The sequence below is a fragment of the Thermobia domestica genome, chromosome 9, assembly GCF_964235325.1.
Source record: "Thermobia domestica chromosome 9, izTheDome1.hap1.1, whole genome shotgun sequence".
NCBI classification, from domain to species: domain Eukaryota; kingdom Metazoa; phylum Arthropoda; class Insecta; order Zygentoma; family Lepismatidae; genus Thermobia; species Thermobia domestica.
This window is the reverse complement of record NC_137462.1, coordinates 161,341,021-161,356,457: the sequence shown is the minus strand read 5'-3', so window position 1 is coordinate 161,356,457 and position 15,437 is coordinate 161,341,021. Positions and strand designations below refer to the sequence as shown.

Here is a 15,437-nt window from a genome sequence, read left to right as displayed (position 1 = left end):
TCGAGACTATGTATTCACACTCTCGTTTCGTCATTGTGATTTCCATACGGAAAAGAGCATTTACGTATGAGCTCAGTTATATTTCAGAAGCAGCTTCCGAAAAGCGGTCATGTTAGCTCAGTGGTACACCACCGAGCGTTTAAATCGTGAGTTCGATACCCGTTCAGGTGAAATTCTTTTATGATATTCTACTTTCCTCAATGCATGAAAATTATGTAAAATAGTTACATTACAATTCATCAGTTGTATATATCAGTTGAATATATATATTCATATCATCAGTTGTATATATCAGTTGAATATATATATATTCATATCATTTCACGACATAAGTAATTCTTATCTTTAAAATATAACATCTGAGGTATTGACAGAACATCGGTGTGTTATGTGTGAATATTGAATACAAATTTAAAAAATCGTGTAATAGCAATAAATAAGTTATGTAATGTATTTATTTGCAGCTACTTTCATCGCAGATAACTTCTCAATATTCGCATTACAGCATTTAGGTAGAGCATATCGAAAATCGGATCGTGGTCCAAGACAAAAAACTAGCTAGCCCCAAACTGTCACGTAAGAAATTCGCGAATCGCAAAAGTAAAGTGAAGAGATTGAGAGCGGTAATTCCTTAATCGCTCTCTCTCAACTCTCTCTTATCTGCATTTATACACATAAAAGTGTATGTACGTATGTTCCAACATAACTCATGTATGCCTTGGGTAGGGTTTCTCAACCTGGGAGTCGCGGCCCCTAGGGGATCGCGAAGATAGGCGGAAGAGATAAATATAGTTAGAATCTAATACCAGAAATTATTTTTAAATATTATTTTTAATTTTGTTCTGATAGGCATACTTTTGTTTTTTATACACACTGTAAAGAACAATAAAAAATAAGTCTACTGAACATTTTCAAAGGGTGTAGAATTCGTGTTACTATTCGGTTCAAAGTCTTGTCGTCGCGAATTCTGTCGAGAAATTTGAAGCTTAAAATATACAAAACGATAATCATGCCTGTTGTTCTGTATGGTTGCGAAACATGGTCGCTTACTTTGAGGGAAGAACATAGACTGAAAGTATTTGAGAACAAGATCCTTAGACGAATATTCGGACCCAAGAGGAACGGGAATGGGGAATGGCGGAAACTTCATAATGAGGAACTACATAATTTATACGGTTTACCCAACATTGTTAGGGTCGTCAAGTCTAGAAGGCTTAGGTGGGCAGGTCATGTAGCTAGAATGGAAGAAAGTAGAAACGCTTTCAAAATCTTGACTGGAAGACCAATCGGAAAACGACCATTAGGAAGACCTAGGCGCAGATGGGAGGACAATATTAAGATGGATTTCGCTGAGATACGAATACAAAGTAGAAACTGGATCCAATTGGCTAAGGATAGAAGTCAGTGTAGAGCTTTTGTGAACGCGGCATTGAACCTCCGGGTTCCATAGGCCATAGAGTTAGTTAGTTAGTAGAGTTGTTTAAAAATGAATTTAAATCAAAGAGGTATGATATAAAACTAATGAGAACTGTATATAGAAATACTAGAAAAATACACATGCAACAAAACCTGCACATTGAAATACAATTAAAATTAAAAAACCTAATGAGACACCTAAGCATGGTGTAATTTCACTAGTTCAGCAATGTCCGGTTCAATCTTCATGACGAACATTATCAAGCCATTTTCAACTGATAAGCGATTTCTTATCTTTGTTTTAATGTTTACCATAAAAAACACACTTTCGCACAAGTACGATATAGCAAATGGAATTATTACTTTTAAAACAGCAATCCCCAGACCAGGATATTCTTCTCTCCTCATCAGGCAGAACTTGTCCAAGTCTTCGTTACAAAAAACCAGTTGCAAAGACTTGTCGCATGATCATTCTATTATTTGGTCAAGAAGTTGTGGGCTTAGATCGGATACGTTAATGGCCTCTTCAATGAAGGAGTTTAACATCCATCTTGAACCAGCACCTTCGTCGTTGGGAATATATATATTACAGTTACTGTATCCACTGTCAGTGCCGGGCGCCGAAAAAAGGGGCCAAACATTTCGGAGGAAGTGTGTTACTCATGTTAGGAAAGTGCATGTGCACATGTGTAAAATAGGAGGAAAAACGTAATAAAATGTGCTCAAAATTAAGGAAAGGTAGGGTTTATTTTGAAAATGTTGTTGAGCTTCGTGCCAACCATGGTGGCGCTTCGTAGCTAGTCTGTCGACGTCACTCATATATACGGTGACATCGTACTATACTCTCGCCCCGGGCGCTGATTTTCCATGAGTAATTTTAACCACATTTCTTATAGTTTCGAAAAGAGTGCTGTCGGGTTACCTATGGTGAATGGGAGGGGGATACATATAAAAGATTGGTAGAAAATGATCGATATTAGATTCATAGTTTTCGGGGTCGCTTAGATAAATAGTGAAACTTTCAATTTCGCTTAACTCCGATTAAGCTCTCATTAGTAGAGATGGGCACGAACGACTTTTCTTTGAAACTCGACTCGACTCGAAACAGACATCTTTGAGGTCTACTCTTGGACTCGGCGCGAAAAATATCTTCCAACTCGACTCGGATTAGAGTCAAGTCGAACCAAAACGAGCAAAATCCTGTGTATAGTCCTACCTGGACAATACATAGACAATAATTATTCTATCATCAATTATACTACTATTACTACAAATAATAATAATAATAATAATAATAATAATAATAATACTTATTATTATTATTATTATTATTATTATTATTATTATTATTATTATTATTATTATTATTATTATTATTATTATTATTATTATTATTATTATTACAACACCGTGTACAAACATGAACAATAGATGGTTAGTAAAGGAATACTAAAAGCTAGTTGACTGCCGACGTCGGTAGTCATGAACTCTACAAGGCAAAGACATCGTTCATTACTCTAAGCTGTAAGCGTCGGTGGACTACAGATGGTCAACTATTGACCTCTCGCCAGAAATTGGTGGCCCCGCAGCGACAATCCGTGGTGGCCCAAGTTCCATTTTGAAAACTTTACTACCAGCAGCAGAGACGCGATGAAACGCCAACGAACCACAAAATTACTCTCCCAAAATATGTCAAAATGCCTATATGTGTGATTTGTTTATATTTAGATGAATCAAAAAACACAAAACAAATACCCGGGGTGGACGCAAACTATCAATATTACGATTACTAGGCACGTGTTCTTCTGACTTCCCCACGGAAACGATCATAAAAAGCTTGGTTGTTGAAGGATAAATCATTGACGTCTTAATTTAGCCAATCAGACAAACCCCTACATCTCGAGTTCTAGAAGGTGATACCGTGAACCGTTTCAGATTTATTGCTTCCTGGTGGAGTACTATCCATGAGCAAAATTTGAGCATAATAGCCGACATGCATCTTCGGTGCCTCTTATCTTTAGTACAATTTTAACCAGAGATGGTGTGGGTCAATGAAAATTTGATCCACGACCCACCATGACCCACTATCACCCACCACTCAAATGCCCCATTGGCCCACTCTGATCCATCAACCATCGTGATCCACTCTGACCCACCACCAACTATGAACCACTCTGAACCATTGTGACCAACTCCGACCCACCAAAACCCATCGACATCAACTCTGACCGATGGCCCACGTCCTCCTCTCCATTGGCTAAAGAGGTTACACTTGTAATAAAACAAGACTGTGAAATTATCACTTATCGGAGTTTGAATTTCTACCGTTAATGGCTTAAGCACCTCTCTGTTACAATACTGGTGGGTCTGACCTTTACGATATTTAATGGCAAAGTGTTTCTCATCTTCCAAATTAAAATGAATTTAAATTTATCATATATAATTATTTCTTTGTTGCCTTACAGACACATTTCAGTAGAAAATAGGGTGAAATTTGAAAGTTTCAAATCAAGGAAAAGTAGACCAACGTAAAAAAAACAGAGAGAGAGAGAGAGAGGGAAACTAATTTTCTATATAATTAAGCATGCCGTACTAATTGAAAATGCCCATGTAATTAAGTTTAGAATACAAATTTTATGGCCATTTTTCTCTAACTTTATGGCTTGATTGCCTTATGCTCGGAACGCTCCATATATTAAACACCAGCTTCAGCAATTATAAATAGAAAGCAGTGGGTATAAAATTCAAAAAGAACTTTAATTTGCATTACTCAATTTGTTTCTCAACTAATATCAATCGTTTTCGATTATTTTTACAAATCAACCCTCTACCAATTTCCAATATATAGCAAATGCACCCCCGTCCCCCCGCTCATAAAAGATAATTTTTAAAAATGCCAGGACATATTCTCTTTATTTTTAATAAAGAGTTATATGCTGAATTTCAGCTCTCAGTTGAACGGCTTGTGAGATACTCAATTTTTCGCTCATGTGGTTCGGATTCCACGTTAATCAGTAGGTCCACGTCTCATATAGCCTCGCTGCTGAAAGGGACGCTAAACTAAACTAAACTCAACTCAACTCAATTTTTCGCAAAAATTCGGACTTCTACTCCCCCTAAGGATATGTATTATAATGAAAGTGACACGCGTATGATAACTTCCCAGTTGGGATTGGAGCCTGATTATATACCAAACGTCAATTTATTTGACTTTGCAATTTGACCGTGATGATTACGCAGACATAGTTACTTTCAATTTTTTATGATACATATCCTTATTTCATATGTTACAGATGATTCAAAAATACTTTTTCAAGCAGTTAGCTCCTCTAGAATCTCACAGGCTGCATCCCAAAATCCAACTCCTACTATCCTATGACAATCCAAAAGTGACTGAACTGTTTTTATTAGGAACAAATGACAAAAGAAAAATGGAGATCTTGAAAGTAAAATGTAGAAAAGGTCGGTGCCCCCAATAACTACATATTTCTCCGCCCCTTCATCCCGAACTTAAAAATAAAACTTAATTCGAATATGGTTAATTAGTGAATTTATTACAGTTAAATTCCACTCACTACATGCTACAGCTACAACTATGTAACAAAAAATAACAACTGTGAAACATGTTCTGAATTACTATTAGATTTCTTACGCTATTATTAAACATATTAGAATAGTAAAAGAGGATTGTTCGTGAAATAGTATATTTGCTCTTGATTTATAACTTTTTCATACGGAAAAAAATAAAATATTATTCAAGTTTTAAACTTTGCACTCTGCAAACATGTTGCCCTCTAGGCAATGGGACTAATGTGAAATGTGGACTATTGTGGACTAATGGGAAATGCTGCACTGTTAGCGGCGCTGAAAACTTACGATTCGATTCTAATATCGAATGATTTCGATATCTTTATGTCGCTACGTAACCACCCTGGGTGCTAATGGGAGCTTAGTTGGACTTGAATTGAAAGTAGAATCATTCACCTAAGCGACCACGAAACTATGGATTCGATACTAATATCGACCCGTTTCTAGCATTTTTGATAGGTATTCCGACAGTACTCTTTTTCCAGACTGTAAGAAATATAGTTAAAATTGCTCTAGATATATCAGAATTATGTTGAAATACACACATAAATCCACATTTATATTCTGTATAAATAGAGAGTGAGCGAGCGAGCGAGCGAGAGAGGGCGACTGAAGGCATCACCACTTCCACATTGCAAAAGCATATATCAGGATTTGAATTGAAAATCTATGTAAAGACTTTCTGCTGTGGCGTGCTTCATAAGGACAATTCCAGTCTGCTCACGTGACCTTTGGGGTTCATGAATTTTTTTGTGAGCGTTCCGACTTTGGATTCTCTGTTTATACCTTCTGTTTATGCATCGAATAACTTTTCAAGAACGTAAATGACATTCTGTATTATGAATGTTGAGAATTACCCTCTATATGACAAATAGCTGCAAATAAATACACTACATGATTTATTTATTGCTATTGAACGAGTTTCTTAAGTTGTATTTACATCCTCATATATAATACCGACCTACTGTGAAAATTATCTCAGATGTTATATTTTAAACATAATAATTACTATGTTCTGCAATGATTATGTTATATATACACAACTTATGTATTCTAACGTAATTATTTTATATAATTTTTCATGCATTGCGGAAAATATAATTTAAAAAAAAGGATTAACCTAAACGGGATTCGAACTCAAAACCTTATGATTTGAAATCCGACAGCTTACCAATGAGCTAGCACAAGGACTTCTAGAATTATGCTTCTAGCGATGTATAATGGATCTCAAGATAATTATGACATTCATATCCATTACAAACGCTGTTTCTGTTCTACTTTGACTTTTATTTTAGTACTCAGGCGATAATTATGTTCTATTTCTTAACTTTGAGCATTCTTTTACATATGGAAAGATTCTTTAACGTATTTAAATGTTCCATTACGTATGGAGAGCTAAATGACAAACAAGCATGTGCTGACATTAAAAAAAAAAAAAAAAGTTTCGAAATATTGTATCATTAAGTATTTCAATCAATGTTGCTTTTTTAAACACTTGGTAACAAGTCTTATTATATTTAAAAGAAGAAAAACAAATCTGCAAACTTTTTCCCGATTGCAAAGGCTGGCTTGGAGGTTCGAACCTGGCTTACTTTTTCCCGAAGATACCCGAAGCTGGACTTAGAAAATTATTGCCTCAAAACACCAGTAAAGAATGCGCTCAACCTTTTTGAGACAAGGTGTACGTGTGTATTAAAATATAATAGTAAGTAAAATAATGTATTTACCTGAGTGTGTCTTCGTTTACCAGAATATTTTACATGCTATTAGATCGTACTGTTACTCAGCTGAAACAACCAGAGAGATTTCCGCAATGTAAATAGGTAGCACGAAAACTTAATTAACTTCAGTAAGATTGAGACTACCCACTCATGGGGAAGGGGGGAATAACACCACCAGCATTTTCGGCAGCTTAATTGAATCAGACTCGAAGTAGCTTCTTCCGTGGTTCTTCTTTTAAAGTAATTGTTTCCACTTTGCCAGGCATGATTTAAGCTGTGTGTAAATGTGAACAGATATGATTATTTAATATGAGAAATTATCCATAATAGTTCATGTTCCTAAACCGTATTGCATGTTATGCTCAACATGATCTGTAATTGGTTTTTGGTATATAAATTGTTATTCATTTATTTTGCACTTGTAATTGAATATTTGTTATAATTGGAAAATAACTTTACATATATTAGAATCAGCTGTAACAGTTATTCAGTCTTATGTATTTGCACTCCTGCTAGCGTAGGTGATTGTGTGTGTATAGGATATATTAATGAAACTTTAAGTGCTTATATGTTGTTCTAGAATCAGTTGCAATGTATTTGAGAAAGGTAATTATAAACAAACAGTTAAGTGATTATCTAAAATGTTTGAATTATTGGTGGATGATACGATTTTTTTTTTTTTAATTCTTCCATTGTAGAAAGAGAAGTATGGATTGAATGTTTGTGGAGAAGGGGGAGAATATGAAACCTTTACACTTGATTGTCCACTGTTCCTAAAGTCAATAGTCATGTAAGTATATTGTTAAGAATTTTCAGTTGAATTTATTGTGCTGTTAACACTTAAAAGGTCACGAGAATTAAGAATTATTAAGTACATTAAAACCGCTGAAATGTTCATTCAAATAGTTGCTAGGTTTGGCCAAGCAAAGCAAATGAATGCTCTTACAGCCTACGTTATATAAGTCGTAGAACTCAGACTCAAGAGAGAAAAGATGCGAATGATCATTTGGAGGACTAGTTAGTGTGACAGTTATCACGATGGCACCGTATGCCGGGGTCCCGAGTTCGAATCCTTGTCCAGTTGGACATTTTCTCTAAATTTCCGTGTAATTTTGCTTATAGTAAGAATTGGGTGTTAGGAAGTCGGTTGTTACCTTCACTTATTAGACATGAATTTTGGTACATTAGTTTAATAATTTCACACTAAGTTTCTCATAGAAATTTTATTTGATTATTTACTACGTATTTATTTATTTTACACTCCTTTCAAAGTTTGTTCGTGAAATTATATTTATATTTCACAAATACAACTCCGATAGTTTCTAATGTATGTTCTATAAAATGAGTATTACACTCATCTTGAATAACAGTTTTGTTCTGTAGAACCTAGTTACATCTATATTTTGAAGTTGTTTTGAAAATTCTTAAATTAAAAGTTCAATAGAAAAAAGGAAAAAAGAAAAAAATATATTCATGAAGATTAGATGTCAGTCAAACTCCATTCTTCATTATTTTGTGTCTGTGAATTGTTGCAGATATGAATATTTTGCTTTAATTTGCTGTCTTAATGTTTGTTCTACTCTGTTTTGATGATAATTCTAGAATAATTAATAAAACAGACTAATTGTCTTAAATAGAGAAACAAATAGAATAATAATTAATGCTGGACAGAGAATTTTTTAATATGCGAACACTAATATTAGAATGATTGAGAAGACTGATTTGATTATATTGTAATACTATTAACTTTTACTCAATAAAACTTGAACACTTAATGCTATTGAGCAATGAATAATGGGCAGGTATGCGGTAATAATCGTGTTTTCTATCTAAAAGTTTACGATGAGAATAGAAGGTAAATTAGTTTGTATTTTATAAATTTAGGACTAGGTTTGGTAGTGTATATCAATATATCATCATATACCGAACGGATTTGTTGGACCAAAATGTTATAGTAATGTTATAAGTAATTTTGGAAGAAGTAAATTATGGAATAATATCACTTTCGTATGAAGAGTCCAAAAATACCATATTTACGTGATTTTAAGACGCACTTTTGTCGATTTTTTTGCCTCCAAAATCAAGGTGCGTCTTGATAGATTTGAATGATGCAAATTTAGGCCAGATTAGATGGAGTTTTGCCAAAAATTGCTAATCACATGCGAAGAATGTGTGTTGTGTGTGTACGAACAGAATGCAGAACTAAAATCTTGCATTTTGCGCGAAATAAAAATCCTTTAAAATTAGCCCGCAAACCAGTGGCAAATGAAAGAGATGAATCATTCTTGTGAATTTACAACAACTGAGATTGTTCATTCCCTTCCCACATACCGTGGCCGGTGTCCTCCTCCGTTTAAAGAACACAAACAAGTGTGTGTGTGTACAAAGTGGTATAATATAATACCGATAATGGATTGCTATAAAACTGACGCAAGCAAGTGCTGTACCGTAATTACATAGGGTATCTATCTGTCACGAAAAAGTCACGAAATTAGAAAACGGTCATGAAAGTAAAGAAATTTAGCTTTTGGGTCACGATTTTTTTTTTTTTTTTTTTTTTTAATCTGTACAAATGTAAGTACATATTGGAAAATTTTGTTCTATAAAACGTCAAAATTTACCACCAAAATTGTCTATGGTCGACTTTAGACGCTATCAAATCGCATGCAAACCACACTTCTATCGCATGGATGAAAATTCTGCCTAATTCACACCCAAATTCATTCTTGAGAGTGTTACGAAATTTTATGATTTGATAAAGAAAAGATCACGAAATTTCATTTTGGAATTTTAGTAGACACACTGTTACATTAGGAAAGAAAAAGTACCAGCAGATGCACACGAATATACCGTAAATTCCAGCAGTAAGTTCAATGTTTCTTTATTTTCTCATAACATTATTTGTTTTCCCATGTTTATTAATATATATTTTTTTTTTAATTCTTTAAAATCAATGCTGTGTAGGTTTTTTTTCATCTTCGCCAAGGATGCGTCTTACATTTGAGGGCATCGTAGATTCGCGTAAATACGGTACTCAATCTTTTGCAAAACTTCTCCACACCCATTTTAAGATGGCGTAGTGTCCAAAATCTCAGGGTGCATGAGTCGTAGCGGGTCAGGCCTATCATCATTCGAAGTTGAAGCTAGTTGATGTACAAAAAATGTCGGAAGTCTTATAATCAGATGTAATGTATTTCGCCGTGAATATAAATGAACTTTTCACAACAGTGCGCCACATTTTACAATTTTATTTCGAGAAAGGTGCAAATGCTGCGCAGGGCCATGAAGAAATTTGTGCTGTTTATCGGCAAGATTCGTTACCCAAAATCAACAGCCAAAAGATGGTTCAGTTGCTTTCATTCTGGATATTTCGATGTCCAAGATCCTCCTCGCAGTGGACAACCAATCACAGCCAAAGTGGATAACGTTCTGGTGAAAGTCGAGCAAGACTGGCTTGTAAGCAGTCATGACATTCCAGTGACCTAAACATCCATACTCAAACAGTGTAAAACCATTTGGGGGAAAGCTGACACATAGTTGACTCAAAAACATTTACTTCATCGAATTATTATCTGCGAATCTCTACAAAAACGTGACGAACTGGAGCCATTTCTAAAGTGGTTGATCACAAGTGATGAAAAGTGAATAATCAAAGATATCACAACAGGAAGTAGTGCCCCAATATTAGTTTATTTCGATAATTCGAGCTAAGCTAAGCTACTTAGATTATAAGTGTTTCATTAATAAATATGCAACCTATCAGTTCATTTAGTAATTTTTTCTTGCGATTTTATACTGATCTGAGATGTGAAAATTGAAAGAGAAGTACTTTGAAGTTCGCACTGTAGTTGGCCGTTGTTCGATGAGATGTACATCGAGTGGCAGAAGCGTGAACTACTGAGGAGAAATGGCGCGTGTGTTACAGTCGTCTACTTGTGAAGAGCAAAAGGGTATAGTTCGTTTAGAGAGAGACAAAAAGACGGAACTAATTCATAGGGAAATGGATAAAATTCATAGTTCATATATAAGAAAGATTGTATGGGACGTAGCAGCATATTCAGCTGGTGCAAATTCTTTATAGAGAGCCATATGAACCTCGCGGATTTGCCACGTGCCGGCGAAGTTTTTATTATGCTAGAATCTACTTGTAAAAATTGTGTGTAAGATAGAGACAAAATACAGTAGTCGATTTTCATAATTGTGTTTCTTTTTCTTCTGAACGTAATATTCCATTTCTTATAGAGATGAACATGAAAGTGTTATACATTCAGATGACGCTATTGCTCCTGTGGGGTACATTAATTTCAAGAGTATGCATCTAGAAAGTAAAAAGGTAAGTGAATTGATGTGTTACGTAGAATAGTGATAGTCAGTGTTCTACTTCCTGCATAAATGTAGGGTTACATGTTCAAGTTGTGAGCGTGGATTTGCATATCCCATAGGTGTGGTGATAAGGAAAGACAAACATAAATCCATGAGCGAATATTGCTATCTATGTGATGCGTTGTGCAGTTGTATTTTGCTGTAATATTTCGCAAAAATGGAATGAAATTTTTCAGTTTAACGTCCCACGATTATGCAGAGGATCAATGCAGGTGAATGATGATGGAATGAAAATGTGGGAGGACAGGGAGTACACGATATAAAAAACTACGTACATTGGCTGGGGATCAAACCAGAGACCCCACGCACGAGTAGTAAGCGCTTCACTACTAAGCCACCGTGTCCCCCAATATTTCTCAAAGAGCTCCCTCGTGTCTGAGCGGTTAGCGTACGCGCCTTTGGCGTGGGAGACCCAGTTCGATTCCTGGCGGGAGCTCATGTGGTTCGGATTCTACGTTAATCAGTACGTCCATGTCTCATATAGCCTCGCTGCTGAAAGGGACGCTAAACTAAAATCAACTCAACTCAGTATTTCTCAAACCTTATCGTTTGTTTCATCCAGCGGACCTTTTCTCTGGATTAGTTTTTGAACTTCTGTTTGCTCACATTTTTCCTCTTGCATACAGGAAAAAATAATAATAATAATAATAATAAACGCAGCACTAAGTCAAAATTGAATAGATTAGCATGCCATTATATTTTAGGCACTGAAATAATCCGTAAGTTAGATAATCTCAGATTATTTCTGAGAGACAGTTGAACTTAAAAAAAGGAATAAAACTCTTCGCATTTCTCTGTGTTCTGCTGCCATGTTGTAAAATTGAACTAGCTTCCAGTTTCAATTAAATGAACCTTTTAATAATTTCTATGCGATTGAAATTACAATACTTCCACATCGAATTAGTGTAGGCGAAATTTATATTAATTCACATTTTAATGCCAAAAATAATTTTCGAATTAATAGTCTCATATGTTGCAGTGTCCAGCCTCCATGAGAGAGCGGCTCGAAGGAATACCAGTGAAGTCACCGAGAGATTTTTTGGTTGACCTGGAAGAGTCAGGCCTTTCGAGTGATGAAGACAAGACTGAAGTAGAAGTTGATGTAGAAAAAAATGAAACAGATAATGATCTTAATTGTGAACATCAGAATGTAGATAATTCTATTAGACTATATATTAATTTAGAAGAGAATTCTCTTCCGGACAAACCAATGGCACAGAAAAACAGTGCAGGATGGTGTTGGTTGGGAAATATTTTAGGGACGGGCGAAGATGTTGCTCAAGCCACAAGAAATGCCTTGCAAAAGTTAGGAAGTAAGTGTTTTTTCATATTATGGTATAATTATTATATTTTACTATCATGATAAAGATTAAAAATTGGTCAGATTTCTTGATACAAGCATTTTATCAATAATTTTAACATTTGTAAAAGTCTTCGGTGATACTATGCACAGGACACATCTTTATAACAATATGATATTGAGTCTTGTGCTAGCTAAACCCTTGAGTCACTGTCTAAGCCAGCAGAAGGATTGTATGAAACGAGAATTTGATATTTTAAGAAGTTTTAAAAAATATAATCGTCAGGATACATAGTATTGTAAAAATTGCATAAGATCGCTTCATTAGGTGTTCCATACGCATAAAAAATCCAAAACTGTTTCAGCTGCCATTAATAGTACAAATTCAGGTTTGATTTTTTTTTTTTTGGGGGGGGGGGCATCATCCATAAAAATAAATCTACAACACGAAATCATGAGACATATATGGGTATCAGCCCAAGGCAAGGCTGTAAACTGGTAGAAAATTCCTTCAAGACTATGTTATAATAGAATTTTACATTCAATTTTAAAACTTAGCTAATAAAAACCGTTGGAGCTTCCTATATTCATAAACATAATCTATCACATTTCCTTTTCTTTCCTAGTTTTGGCTCGGACAGTGATTGCGAGTTTTAGCAATTGAAGTATAACTCTCAATTCCCTCCAAGCAAAGAAATAATTATGATTTACTGTATACTGCGAACATTAATGAAAGAAAGAAAGAAAAGAAAATTGTTAGATTATATGCATTATTTGAATTATATGCGCATTATTAGAATCATTCGTAAGATATTTTCAGATTATTTTTTATAGGCTTCTTATTATTTTGTACTCAAAGTTACGTACGATAGATCCTCCCTTTAATATAGTATCAGTTAACTACACTTGGGAAACATATTTAAAAATACCCGTATGAATTCAAGGATCTGGCACAAAGGAGTTAAAAAGGTAAGTAAGTAAATGGTTGTGGTCTCAACATAGAGCCTCGGGACTTTCCGAACATTATTGTACAGAACGTTATATAAATTTAAAAAAAAAAAAATAAATAAATAAAAAAAATAAATAAATAAAATGCAGTCAACCCGAGCGCCCACACAAGCAGCTATTAAGGAAAGTAGACAGTCACACAGATCTTGAATATTTTTCTGATGTTAGTATCCCACATTCGCTGTAGATCTCGGCGTAGCTGGTCGATAGTCCTTGCAGAGTTTGCCGTCGGTCATACCCGTCCCCCATTTTCTCAATAGGATCGAGGTCTGGAGACAAAGCACCCAGGATAAAAGGCGTATGCCGAGGAGAGCACACTGGATTGATCTGCTCACTGGTGATATGAGGACGCGCCTTATTCTGTTGGAAGGGGGGATCTTAAAGTGTTAAGGTTGGAAGACAGGACTAAGTCAGAGATGTACGACGCACTAGTCACTCTCTGCTGAATGATGACTAGAGGTTAGAGGAATGTGCAGCTTATTGCACCTCATTAGATTACTAGCTTTGGGTCTTACATGACTGCGAACGCACGCTGGATTTTCTTCCTCACCGTTATGGATACACATACGGCCGACACTGTGTTCGAGAGAGAACCACCATCCTCCATTCGGTTTGCCATGGCGATGACCAAACGTCAAGGGTAACCGTGCAGAAGGGATGCAGGAACTTAGGCTGGCTCCCAACAACAATTAGGGCGGCCCAAACGACCCAGGTCTTCCTTAGATATATCGTTGTGAGAACTCCCTGCCTCGTGTACACTTCTAACGGACCACTTACATCTCGCGATTTACGCAGGCGGCAATTCGGCAGAACGACAATCTTGCATTTTGTAGTTTCACTATTTGGCAACGCTCAGTCACTTAATTTCACAGTAGCGTTTCCTGGCGTTGTGCTGACATTGCAGATGCACTGTGATAAAACAGACAACGGATTTGCGCACACAGCTACATTTTTGTTTTGTCCGATTACCTTCAGATAAGATTAGCATGTCATCTAGAGACACACATTCTGCGATGTTAATTTCGTTCGAATGTCTAAATGGTATATTCTAAAATACGTTTCCACCCCTGTATACATTGTGAATTAGTTCTTTAGTCTTACTATCTAAAGGTCAGGTAAGACTCATCATTATCTTCAGGTGGTCGAATACAGATACTAACATTACACTGGTCGGATAATGCCTCACAAAATTAAAACTTAATTTGTTCCCAGTTTTCAATCCTCTGATTAATAAAGAACTTGAGATGTAACTGGGATTAACTACATGGTGCTGGTAGGAATATATTTATTATCACTTCGTAATAACTATATTCTGCTTTAGATTTCTGAGATCGAAGAAAGCCTTTCACGCATATCCGAACAAGCGATCGAACTAATAATCTGTTTTCCTCCTTTCCATTCCAGCTCTTCTATCAAGTCAAGATCTGCTAGTTTCTGAACTCGTTGCCTTGGGTTTATACGTTAGTGATATGAGTCAGTATGCTAGCGTAAATGCAGAATATATTAGACATTTTAGTGTTAATCCTCCTGTGAGAATCTGTGTAGAAGTTCCGCTTCCTAAGGAATCGCCTATTTTAGTGGAAGCCGTGGGTTTTCGTGCCTCTGAGGAGGCCGTAGAAGATGTTCGAGATACTCGACACACAATGCATGTGCAGGGTGTGTCTCATTGGGCACCTGCTAATATTGGACCCTACAGTCAAGCTGTCAGGGTAAGATAGATAAAAATGAAATGTGTGTTTCTGGAAGACTTGAAAAAAATAAATAAACGGTTTTACTATAGTTGGCTTCTTCGAATGTAGGGGAGTTAACAAGAGGTTATTATGTGAAAAATGAAAAAGTGTTTGATGAAGGAAAAGGTAAATAAGACTGTAGTCTTAAGTAATATGTAGAAATGTCAATTCGTAATGGAAATTCATCTCTTTTCATTTATGTTAGAGTTTGTTTTGTGTACAGGTAGCTTCAATCTGTTACACACATACTTTAAACTTCTACTTCTATAATACGAAAATAATAATTTAATG

General features: G+C 35.5%; 1 protein-coding gene across 3 annotated transcripts in view; it reads left to right on the top strand.

Annotated features, from left to right (window-relative positions):
- Positions 1 to 15,437, top strand: part of LOC145695150 (uncharacterized) — a 63,594-nt gene that overhangs the window by 28,844 nt on the left and 19,313 nt on the right. For 2 of the 3 annotated variants that reach the window (XM_081772087.1, XM_081772088.1), the window contains exons 6-9: positions 7,424 to 7,515; positions 10,968 to 11,058; positions 12,073 to 12,421; positions 14,821 to 15,125. In XM_081772087.1, the coding sequence (XP_081628213.1) occupies positions 7,424 to 7,515; positions 10,968 to 11,058; positions 12,073 to 12,421; positions 14,821 to 15,125 (837 nt within the window). The remainder of the gene's footprint in view (positions 1 to 7,423; positions 7,516 to 10,967; positions 11,059 to 12,072; positions 12,422 to 14,820; positions 15,126 to 15,437) is intronic. The other variant, XM_081772089.1, reaches the window with a different exon arrangement.